Genomic DNA, 12,142 nt, shown 5'->3' with positions numbered 1-12,142 from the left:
AGGGTTATGTAGCTCCTGTTATACCGAAAGATGTGCATCATAGATTGGAGAGGTTTCGCAGACTCCAGCCTCCTACTTTCAGCGGAGCAGAGGGCAAGGATGCCCAGGGTTTCTTAGACAGATGTCAGAGGATTCTTCGCACTGCGGGTATTCTGGAGACCAGCGGGGTTGCATTCACGACCTTTCAGTTTGCCGGAGCTGCCTTCACTTGGTCGGAGGCATATGAGAGGCGTAGGCCTGTTGGTTCGGCACCTCTGACTTGGCAGCAGTTCTCCGCTCTATTTCTGGAGAAGTATGTCCCACAGTCTTGCAGGGAGGAGCTGCGTAGGCAGTTCGAGCAACTTTGACAGGGGGATATGATAGTTACCCAGTATGAGATGAGGTTCTCGGAGTTGGCTCGACATGCTATATGGCTGGTTGCTACTGAGAGGGAGAGGATCTTGAGTTTTATTGATGGCCTCACCTACCAGCTTCGGGTTCTCATGACCAGGGAGAGGGTGTCGGGTGCTACATTCGAGGAGGTTGTGGATATTGCTCGAGAAATTGAGTCAGTTCGTCGCCAAGAGCGCGAGGAGAGGGAGGCTAAGAGGCCTCAAGGACATGGTAGTTTTGGGGCTACTCCTTCGAGGGGCCAATTTCAGCACGGCAGAGGCTGACAATTTTGACATGCTCAGTCACCTCGCCTCGGTTTTCGTGGGGCGACATCAGGCAATAGTTCTCACAGTTCTCAGCAGGGCCATTCTTCACTTAGTGCACTTCTAGTCCAGGGTTCGTCCCGTGCTCCGTCGGTTCAGGATTCTTCTATGTCAGGGGAGCCTACCAGTCATACCGGTGCTAGGGGTTTCCACCCGGGAGTTGTTATAAGTGTGGAGAGATGGGCCACTTATGGAGGCAGTGCCCTCATCGCTCCCAACAGAGGGGTCAGTCATCAGCCTCAGCCCCAGCCACTTCACCACCTACTCAGCCAGCTAGGGGAGGGGGACAATCATCTAGGAGTCACCCCAGAGGGGGAGGTCGATCGGGAGGTTGCCAGGCTCCCTTCTATGCACTCCCAGTTAGGCCCGATGCGATTGCTTCAGATGCGGTGATTACAGGTATTATCTCAGTCTACGCAGGGATGCTTCAGTGTTATTTGACCCTGGCTCTACTTTCTCTTATGTGTCGTCTTATTTTGCCCATTATCTGGATTTGCCCTGCGAGTCCCTTGTTGCTTCTGTTCATGTTTCTACGCCGGTGGGCAATACTATTGTGGTAGACCGGGTGTACCGGTCGTGTGTTGTGTCTATTGGGGGTTTGAAGACCCGAGTGGATCTATTGTTGTTATATATGGTGGACTTCGATGTTATTTGGGCATGGATTGGTTGTCTCTGTGCCAGGCTATTCTGGACTGTCATGCCAAGACAATGACTTTGGCTATGCCTGGTGTGCCACAGATTGAGTGGCGAGGTTCGACCGATTATGTCCCCAGTAGGGTGATTTCTTTCTTGAAGGCCCAGCGTATGGTTTGGAAAGGTTGTCTTTCATACTTAGCATTTGCGAGGGACTTCCCCGATGTGTTTCCCACAGACCTGCCGGGCATGCCACCGGACAGGGATATTGATTTTGGTATTGATCTGGTGTCGGACACTTAGCCCATTTCTTTTCCTCTGTATCTTATGGCACCAGCGGAGTTGAAGGAGTTAAAGGAGCAGCTTCAAGAACTCCTTGACAAGGGGTTCATTCGTCCTAGTGTATCACCGTGGGGTGCGCCGGTTCTTTTTGTGAAGAAGAAGGATGGAACGATGATAATGTGCGTTGATGACAAGCAGTTGAACAATGTAACAATTAGGAACAAGTATCCTTCGCCTCTTATCGATGATTTGTTCGACCAGCTTCAGGGAGCGAGAGTATTCTCTAAGATTGATCTCCGCTCAGGTTAACACTAGTTGAAGATCAGGGACTCAGACATTCCTAAGACAGCTTTTAGGACCAAATATGGCTATTATGAGTTCTTGGTGATGTCTTTCGGGCTAACTAATGCCCCAGCAGCGTTGATGCATTTGATGAACAGTGTGTTCAGGCCGCATCTCATCTCGTTTTTCATAGTCTTCGTTGATGATATTCTGGTATACTCGCGTATTTAGGAGGAGCACGCGAAGCATTTGAGAGTGGTGTTGCAGAGATTGAGAGAGGAGAAGCTTTATGCAAAGTTCTCCAAATGTGAGTTTTGGCTTAGTTCAGTGGCTTTCATGGGGCACGTGGTGTCCAGCGAGGGTATTCAGCTTGACCCGAAGTAGATAGAGGTGATTCTGAGTTGGCCCCGACCGTCCTCAGCTATAGAGATTCGCAATTTTCTCTGCTTGGCGGGTTATGATCGCCGATTTGTTCAAGGAATCTCGTTCATTGCATCGCGTTTGACCAAGTTGACTCAGAAGGGTGTTTCATTTCAGTGGTCTGATGAGTGTGAGGAGAGCATTCAGAAGCTCAAGACTGCCTTGACCACAGCTCCAGTGTTAGTATTGCCATCAGCTTTAGGTTCTTATACCATGTATTGTGATGCTTGGAGAGTTGGTATTGAGTTATTCCTTATGCTTCTCGTCAGTTGAAGCCTCATGAGAAGAACTACCCTGTTCATGATTTGGAGTTGGCTGCCATTGTTCACACGTTGAAGATTTGGAGGCATTATTTGTATGGTGTGTCTTGTGAGGTGTATACCGATCATTGTAGCCTCCAGCACTTATTCAAGCAGAAGGAACTCAATTTGAGGCACCGGAGGTGGTTGGAGTTGCTTAAGGATTATGACCATACTATTTTGTATCACCCGGGGAAGGCTAATGTAGTGGCCGACGCTTTGAGCTGAAAGGCGGTGTTATGGGGAGTTTGGCGTATATTCCATTTGGGGAGAGACTTCATGTAGTTGATCTTCAGGCTTTGGCCAATCAGTTTGTGAGGTTGGACATTTTGGAGCCCAGCAGGGTATTGGCTTGTGTGATTTCTCGGTCTTCCTTATATGAGCGCATCAGGGAGCGCCAGTATGATGATCCACATTTGTTTGTCCTTAAGGACAGAGTTCAGCATGATGATGCCAGAGATGTGACTATCGGAGATGATGGGGTGTTGAGGATGTATGGCCGGATTTGTGCGCCCAATGTGAATGGGCTTCGGGAGTTGATTCTGGAGGAGGCCCATAGCTCGCGGTATTCCATTCATTCGGGAGCCGCGATGATGTATCAGGATCTGAGACAGCATTATTGGTAGAGGAGGATGAAGAAAGACATTGTGGGTTTTGTAGTTCGGTGTCTCAATTGTCAGCATGTGAAATATGAGCATTAGAGACAGGGTGGCTTGCTTCACCGGATGGATATTCCAGAGTGGAAGTGGGAGCGGATCACTATGGACTTTGTAGTTGGGCTCCCACGGACTTTGAAGAAGTTCGATGCTATTTGGGTGATTGTAGATCGGCTGACCAAGTCCGCGCACTTTATTCCTATTTGTACTACTTATTCCTCTGAGCGGTTAGTAGAGATATATATCTGAGAGATTGTTCGGTTGCATGGTGTCCCATTTTCCATCATTTCATATAGGGGCACTCAGTTTACTTCTCAGTTTTGGAGGTCTGTGTAGCGAGAGTTGGGTACTCAGGTTGAGCTGAGCACAACTTTTCACCCTCAGGCGGACGGCCAGTCCGAGCGCACTATTCAGATATTGGAGGATATGTTATGCGCTTGTGTTATTAATTTCGGAGGGTCATGGGATCAGCTCCTACCGCTCGCGAAGTTTGCTTATAATAACAGCTACTAGTCAAGTATTCAGATGGCTCCATATGAGGCTTTGTACGGGAGACAGTGTAGATCTCCAGTTAGTTGGTTGAGCTGGGCGAGGCCAAGCTATTGGGTACAAATTTGGTGCAAGATGCTTTAGACAGGGTGAAGATGATCCAGGAGAGACTTCGTACATCGCAGTCGAGACAAAAGAGCCATACTGACAGGAAGGTTCGTGATGTGTCCTACATGGTTGGTGAGAAGGTTCTGTTGAAGGTTTCACCCATTAAGGGTGTTATGAGGTTTGTGAAGAAGGGTAAGTCGAGTCCACAATTCGTTGGGCCTTTTGAGGCACTTCGGAGGATTTGGGTGGTGGCTTATGAGCTTGCTTTGCCACCCAGCCTGTCAGGTGTGCACCCAATATTCCATGTTTCCATGCTCCGGAAGTATGTTGGGGACCCGTCTCATCTTCTAGATTTCAGCACGGTTCAGTCGGAGGGTGACCTTACATATGATGTGGAGCCAACCGCTATTTTGGAGCGTCAGGTTCGGAAGTTGAGATCAAATGATATAGCTTTAGTGAAAGTGCAGTGGAGAGGTACCTGGGAGACCAAGCAGGAGATGCAGAGCAGATATCCTCACCTATTCGAGGCTTTAAATACGTTTCTTGACTCGTTTGAGAACGAATGTTTGTTTAAGAGGGGGAGGATGTGACGACCCGTCCGGTCGTCTCATGAGTTACCGCCCCGTTTTTCCCAATTCTGCTTCTATTTGCTTTAATTATCCGTTTTATATATGATTGGGTTGATTGGCTTGGGTTCGGAAAGGTTTCTAGAAGGTTTGGGACACTTAGTCTCTTTTAAGAAGGCTTAAGTTGAAAAAGTCAACTGGATGTTGACTTATGTGTTAGAGGGCTCGGATGTGAGTTCTGATGGTTCAGATAGCTTTGGGAGATGATTTAAGACTTAGGGGTGTGATCGGAATGTGTTTTGGAGGTCCAGAGTAGATTTAGGCTTGAATTGGCGGAATTAAGTTTTTGGCGTTTTCCGGTTGATAGGTGAGATTTTGATATAGGGGTCAGAATGGAATTCCGCAAGTTGTAATAGCTTGGTTATGTCATTTGGGATGTGTGTGCAAAATTTCAGGTCATTTGGACGTGGTTTGGTTAGGTTTTTTATCAAAAGCGGAATGCGGAAGAATTTAGAACCTTATGCTTGAATGTGAAGAGTTTTTGTGATTTTAATGTTGTTTGAGGTGTTTTGAAGATTGGTACAAGTTGGAATAAGGTTGTGGGATATGTTTGTACTTTTGGTTGAGGTCCCGGGGGCCTCGGGGTAATTTCGGATGGTTGACGGGGAGTTTGAAGATTTATTGCAGCTGCACATTGTGCTGCTTCTGGTATTTCCGCACCTGCGGATAGGGGACCGCATGTGCGACGCCGCATGTGCGAAAAAGGGGCCGTAGAAGCGGCCAGAGGTACGTTTGTCAGGAAACCGCAGAAGCGGCTAGGAGGACTGCATATGCGATGACGCAGATGCGAGTGTGGAATCGCAGATGCGGGAAATGGGGAGCTTAAGTGATTTCCGCAGAAGCAGATCGAGAACCGCAAATGCGGTACCACAGACGGGATAAAATGACTGCAGATGCGAAAATGTCTGGACAGAATATAAGTTAGTCCCTCCGCAACCATTACACCCTTTTACACTATTTTGAACGGGAAAAGAGCTTTGAGGCGATTTTGAAGAGAGGAAATCATTGTTCTTCATTGAGGTAAGAATTGTGGACCCTAAAACTCGATTATTTGTGATTAAGGAACAAAATATCAGTGTTTAATTCATGAAAATCAGTAGAAAAACGTGGAGTTAGGGCTTGAGATTACGAGACCTTCTAGGGATGATATGAGGGGTCAAACGAACTCGGATTTTCGAGTTCTTTATATGTACGGACTCGTGGGATGATGAAGAACATTTTGGTATAAAGTTTGTCCAGTTCCGGGACGCGGGCCCGGGGGTTTGGGTTTTGATTAATTTCGGGTTTTGTGCTTAAAATCGATATTTTTCAATTGGAATTCATTCCTTTAGCATAATTTGATGATAAAAATCTGAACTTGGTAGATTTTGGAGCACTCGGAAGTTGGTTCGAGAGGCAAGCGTGTTGCAGAGTAGCTTTTCGGGCTAGTTCGAGGTGAGTAATGATTTTAAATGCTCTTCTGAGGTATGAAACCCCGGATTACACAACGTTAGGCTGCGTTGAGGTGACGCACACGCTAGATGACAAGCGTGGGATCGTGTACCGTTGGGGATTGTGACTTAGTCCATCCCGAATGACTATTTTCCATTATATTTGGTAGCTAATTGTTTAATATTATTATACTTTGGGCTAAATTCCATGTTTGGACTTCGTGCCAACTGTTTGAACCCTTAGGGGATTTTAAATGACATTTTTCCGCACTGTTGATTTCATATTGATGCTCAGTCATGCTATATTTTCACTATTTTCAAAACTCAGCTATGTTATTCTGTTTTAAACACATTAAATATATTTTAAAGATATTTTGAGTTGAGCTTCATGTTCTACTGATGCCCGAGGGACTTATGAGATTCTGACTGAGTAAAGTCGAGGGCCTGTGTTGTAAGGATGCTCTTGGGTCGGGCTGCACGCTACAGCAGTGATACACTGATTATGATAATGAGGCCGAGGGCCTGAGATTGTACGCCACGAGGTGGCTTGAGATTGATATGAGGCCGAGAGCCCGTTTATGATGATACGAGATGGCTTGATATTTCGCTTGGGCTGCAAGGGGGCCCTCCCAGAGTCTATACACCCCCAGTGAGCGCGGGTACCCATTGTGATATGAGATATAGCCCGAGGGGCTGGTATTGTTCTGCGACATTGCCCGAGGGGCTTATTCTGTTGTAATTGGGCCCGAGGGGCAGTTATTGTGTGTTTACCTTTTTAGTTGTTTTTCCTGTATAATGTTTAACTGCATAAAAGATGTTTATGAAATTTCACTACTTAATTATATTTACTGATTTTTGTTATGCCTCTTTTAGCTTAATGTTGTGCCATACATGGATTTATATTACGCAGTCTTCATTTATTTATATTACTCACTGTGTTGGAGTACTCACTTTACTCCCTGCACCCCTATGTGCAGATTCGGGCGCTACAGGCCCTGCTCCTGAGGGTTGATAGTTCCAGCAGGTCTTCGGAGATTTACTAGGTAGCTGCTTGGTGATTCGCAGCCCAGTGCATTCTCCCTCTATGTTAGTTCTTTTTGATTCGATTATGTAGTAGTGGATTAGACTTCAGACATTTATTTTTGTTTTAGATGCTCATGACTGGTGACACCCCGATATCGGGCTGTGTTGGTTTTTATTTTCCGCAAATTATACTGTCAAATGCTTATTTTAGGGATTTTATTGCCGATTGAAGACTTAGTGTTTATTGTTATTAATTGTTTAAAATGAATTGGAGGTGTGTCGGCTGGCTTTGTCTTCACGAGAGGCGCCATCACGACCGGGTTGGGTTTAGGGTCGTGACACTTCTATTGATATCATTATTGTCCCCCCTTGTATTATTATTCATTCTATGTGATGGTGTTTAGTTACACATACTAGTACTCCTCCCCGCAGCAGGCAACATTGATCTGTAATAGCAATACATCCTCCTCCCAGCAGACTTGGTAAGCCCTACTTCATTCCGGGGTCATGTACCTTTTGTATATATATTATCACGTTTTGAGGTATAGCCGGAGCGTTGTTGCCGGCGCTATAATTTTACTCTTACTATTAGAGGTTCCATAGACATAGTGTGGGTTATATATATGGGTGCTGGGAAAGTCAAACGAGTTATGTTGTGTTTGAATCATTTATTCCACTTCAATCGATGAAAAATGTGTGTATTTTGAGATTTTAAAATGAAGTAACTAATGCAAATGATTTGGTGTTGTATACATGAACTCCATATTGTCTAACTAACGAAAATATGACTTCTCTTTGTCCATGGGCAATTTTGGGTAGAAAGTATCTAATATGTTTGCTTGGCCGGGTTTACTCGGTTGAGCGCCGGTCGCGCTTCCTGAATTTGGGGCGTGACAAACTTGGCCTCAGAGCCTAAGGTTTTAAAGTGTCGTAGGATGTCTCGGAGCCCTGTCTAGTAGAGTCATTCTTATCAGTGTGTTGTCAACCATATTTATAAGTTGGAGGCTACTTGGACATTTAGGAATAATACTTCATCTTTGATGTTCTATATTGTGCGATAAAGCTGAATCTGAGACTGTTCCTTCTTTTACTCGTGCATTGCTCCAATTTTCAGTACATGGCACCTAAGAAGAAAGCAAGAATTGGCCAAGGAGCCAATGCCGCCCCAGGAGTGGCAGTTTATTCTTTATATGAAGATACGAGTGAGTGCCCGAGGGGTGAGGACATTCCCCGACTACTACACTGCCTGATTTCCACTACACCTAACCAGACTGCACCCGTTCCTACATCTGTTAAGGGCTTAACGATCCCTCCAACTGACATTCCGGTTCTATCTCCAGCCCCAGCTTCTGGTCCTAGTGATTCATATGAGTATCTTAGGGGAGCCATACAGATGTTGGCTCAGATAGTTGCTTCCCAGGCCCAGAAATCAAATGTTGCACCCACTTCTTCTAGCCAGCAAGGGGATTCTACTGGTTCCAGGGTAAACAGGTTCCTTCAGTTAGATCCTCTAGTGTTCACAGGTACTAATCCCGAAGAGGACACCCAGGATTTCATTGATGAGATGTTTATGCATTCTAGTGAGATGAAGGGAGTGGAGTTGGCCGCCTACCGCCTAAAAGGGGTGGCATAATCTTGGTTGGAGCTGTGGGATAACTCCCGTGAAGAGGGGAGCGCTCGAGCAAGGTGGAATGAGTTTGATGACGCCTTCATGGATCATTTCTTGCCTTCCGAGACAAAGGCAGCCCGTGCCGTTGAGTTTGAGAACCTAAAGCAAGGTACCAAGAGTGTGTGAGAGTACCGCATGGAGTTCGCGTGCCTATACGAGTATGTTATTCATATGTTGCCCGCTATGGAGGCTAGAGTGCGCCGGTTTGTGCAGAGCCTTAGCACTTTGGTTATCAATGAGGTTGTTATGGCTTCCCTGAATTCTGACATGAACTATGGGAAGATGGTGGCATTTACTCAAGCTATAGAGAACCATAAGTTGAAGAACAGAATGGAGCAAGAATTAGAAGTAAGGCCCAATCCGCGGCAACCTTGGAGATTCATTTGGTGGTGGTAGGTCAGCATTGAGGGGAGGGTCATCAGGGCCATCTCGGTCTTTTTCTCAGTCTTTAGCCAGTGCACCGCCATCAGGCCCCAGTCAACAGCAGTAGAGTCATTTTAGGCCTAGCTCGGGAAACAGAGGACGCCACCAGCAGGGCCGGTCTAGAGGGAGATTCTAGTAAAAATGGAGGCCCCCATGCCCCAGGTGAGGGAAGATGCACTTGGGGATCTGTTCCACGGACCTACCTATATGCTATGGGCGCGGATTGAGAGGTCATATTCAGAAGTGTCGTTCGTCCCGCCAGGGTGCAGGAAGGGGGACCGCATAGCCATCAAGTTCTGTAGCTGCTACATCCTCAGCACCTTCTCCAGATCGAGGCACTCCAACACCCGCAGGGCGTAGTGCAACTAGGGGTGGTGCACAGATTTCGGGATGACCCAATCGTTTCTATGCTATGAGTGGTCGCCAGAGTGCAGAGGCTTCTCCAAATGTTGACACAGGTATATTGACTGTCCAATCTCATGATGTGTATGCTCTTATTGATCCCGATTCCACTTTGTCCTATGTCACTCCTTTGTATCTACTCCGGTTGGTGAGTCTATTGTGGCCGCGCAGGTTTATAGAGATTGTGTGTCACGGTGCGTGGTCGGGATACCATGGCCGATCTCATTGAATTGGGATGGTTGACTTTGATGTAATAATGGGGATGGATTGGCTATATCCATGTTTTACCAATCTTGATTATCGAACCAGAACTATATAGTTTTAATTTCCAAATGAGCCAGTTGTTGAATGGAAGAGGATAATGTGGTGCCAAAAGGTAGGTTTATTTCATACCTTAAGGCCACAAAAATAAGTAACAAGGGGTGTATCTATCATTTGATTCGGGTCACGGACAACGATGTTGAGGCACCTACACTTGAGTTTGTGCCTATTATGAATGAATTTCCGGATGTCATTCTGGATGAGCTCCCTAGGATCCCACTAGATAGGGAAATTGATTTTGAGATTGATGTGATGCTAGACACGCAGCTTATATCTATTCCACCTTACAGAATGGTGTCGGTAGAATTGAAGGAGCTAAAGAAACAATTGAAGGATTTGCTAGAGAAAGGCTTCATCCGACCGAGTGTGTCGCCTTGGGGTGCACTGGTTCTATTTGTAAGAAAGAAAGATAGGTTGCTACGGATGTGTATTGACTATCGGCATCTCAACAAAGTCACAATAAAAAATAAATACCCACTACCAAGGGTAGACAATTTGTTTGATCAATTATAGGGTGCTAGGTACTTCTATAAAATTAATTTAGGGTCTGGGTATCACCAATTGAAGAAGGGAGCAGGATATTTTGAAAACAGCTTTCAGGACCCGGTATGGGCACTTTGAATTCCTGGTGATGTCTTTTGGGCTAACGAACGCCCCGACTACTTTCATGGATCTTATAAATCAAGTCTTCAAGGCTTTTCTTGACTCCATTGTAATAGTGTTTATTGACGATAGCCTTGTATATTCACAAAGTCGAGAGGACCATGCAAATCATCTAAGGGCAGTTCTGCAGACTCTTCATCAGCACCAGTTATATGCGAAGTTTTCCAAAATGTGAATTTTGGCTTGAATCTGTCACATTACAATCTCATGTCGTCTCCAGAGAAGGAATTAAGGTTGATCCTCAGAAGATTGCAGCTGTGAAGAATTGGCCTAGACCTATAACTCCAATAGAGATTCGCAATTTCTGCTGCTTAACATGGTATTACATGAAGTTTGTGGAGGGGTTCTCTACTCTTGCCTCTCAGTTGACTAAATTGACACAGAAAGTGGTTAAGTTTCAATGGTCTGATGCTTGTGAAAGGAGCTTCTAGGAGTTGAAATCAATATTGACTACGACGTCGTTGTTGACCCTGCCAGAGGGTACATATGGGTTTGTGTTATATTGCAATGCTTCAAGGATCGGTCTTGGGTGTGTATTAATGCCACATGGAAAGGTTATAAGTTATGCTTCTAGGCAACTCAAGAATCATGAAAAGAACCATCCAACACATGACTTAGAACTTGCGGCGGTGGTTTTTGCATTTATGATTTGGTGTCATTACTTGAATGGGGTCCGTGTGGATGTATTCATGGACCATGAGAGCCTTCAATATATTTTCAAATGGAAGGAATTGAATTTGAGGCAGAGAACATGGCTGGAGTTACTCAAAGATTACGACATCGATATTCTATATCACCCGGGAAAAGTCAATGTTGTGGCGGATGCTCTGAGCCGGAAATCTATGGGCAGTTTGGCTCACTTGGAGGCATTCCAAAGGCCGTTGGCTAGGGAGGCTCATTGGTCGGCTAGCTTGGGAGTTTGTCTTGGGGAGTCTAGTGAAGAAGGGGTGATTGTGCAAAATAGGGCTGAATCATTGCTTGTGGTGCAGGTTAAAAATAAGCAATATGATGATCCATTGTTGGTACAGTTGAATGAGAGGATTCATAAACATACGACCACAACTTTTTCTCTGGGCATGGATGATGGTACACTATGGTACCAAGGGCAACTATATGTTCCAAATATATATGGTCTTCGGCAAAGAATCATGGTTGAAGCTCACGCTTCTAGGTATTCTGTGCACCCAGGTTCTACAAAGATGTATCGTGATCTCAAGGAAATCTATTGGCAGAATGACATGAAGAGGAATGTAGCGGACTTTGTGGCAAAATGCCCAAATTTTCAGCAAGTGAAGGCCGAGCATAAAAGGCCTCGTGGGTTGGCATAGAACATAGAAATTCCAATGTGGACGTGGGAAATAATTAACATGGACTTTGTGGTGGGATTATCACGTACTCCGTGCAAGTTTTACTCAATTTGGGTGATTGTGGGTCGGCTCATGAAATCAGCACACGTGTTGCCAGTTAACTCTATCGACACAGCGGGACACTATGCTTAGTTGTATATCAAGGAAATAGTTAGGTTGCATGGGACTCCAGTTTCTATCATTTCTGATCGAGTGCCACAGTTCATATTTAACTTTTGGATGAAATTTCAGCAAGGTTTTGGTACTTCGGTGAATCTTAGTACATCCTTTCATCCACAGACCGATGGGTAGGCAGGACGGACCATTCAGACGCTTGAGGATATGTTCGGGCTTGACTTCTTGACATCAAGGGTA

At 45.5% G+C, this 12,142-nt stretch overlaps 1 protein-coding gene across 1 annotated transcript; it reads left to right on the top strand.

Moving 5' to 3' along the window:
* On the top strand, window positions 9,448-11,749 carry LOC109226218. Its single transcript, XM_019391012.1, has 3 exons — window positions 9,448-9,581; window positions 10,642-10,810; window positions 11,150-11,749. The coding sequence occupies exons 1-3, from the start codon at window positions 9,448-9,450 to the stop codon at window positions 11,747-11,749; spliced, it is 903 nt and encodes a 300-aa protein (XP_019246557.1).

The sequence above is a fragment of the Nicotiana attenuata genome, chromosome 5, assembly GCF_001879085.1.
Source record: "Nicotiana attenuata strain UT chromosome 5, NIATTr2, whole genome shotgun sequence".
Classification (NCBI taxonomy): Eukaryota; Viridiplantae; Streptophyta; class Magnoliopsida; order Solanales; family Solanaceae; genus Nicotiana; species Nicotiana attenuata.
This window is presented reverse-complemented; position numbering and strand designations above follow the sequence as displayed.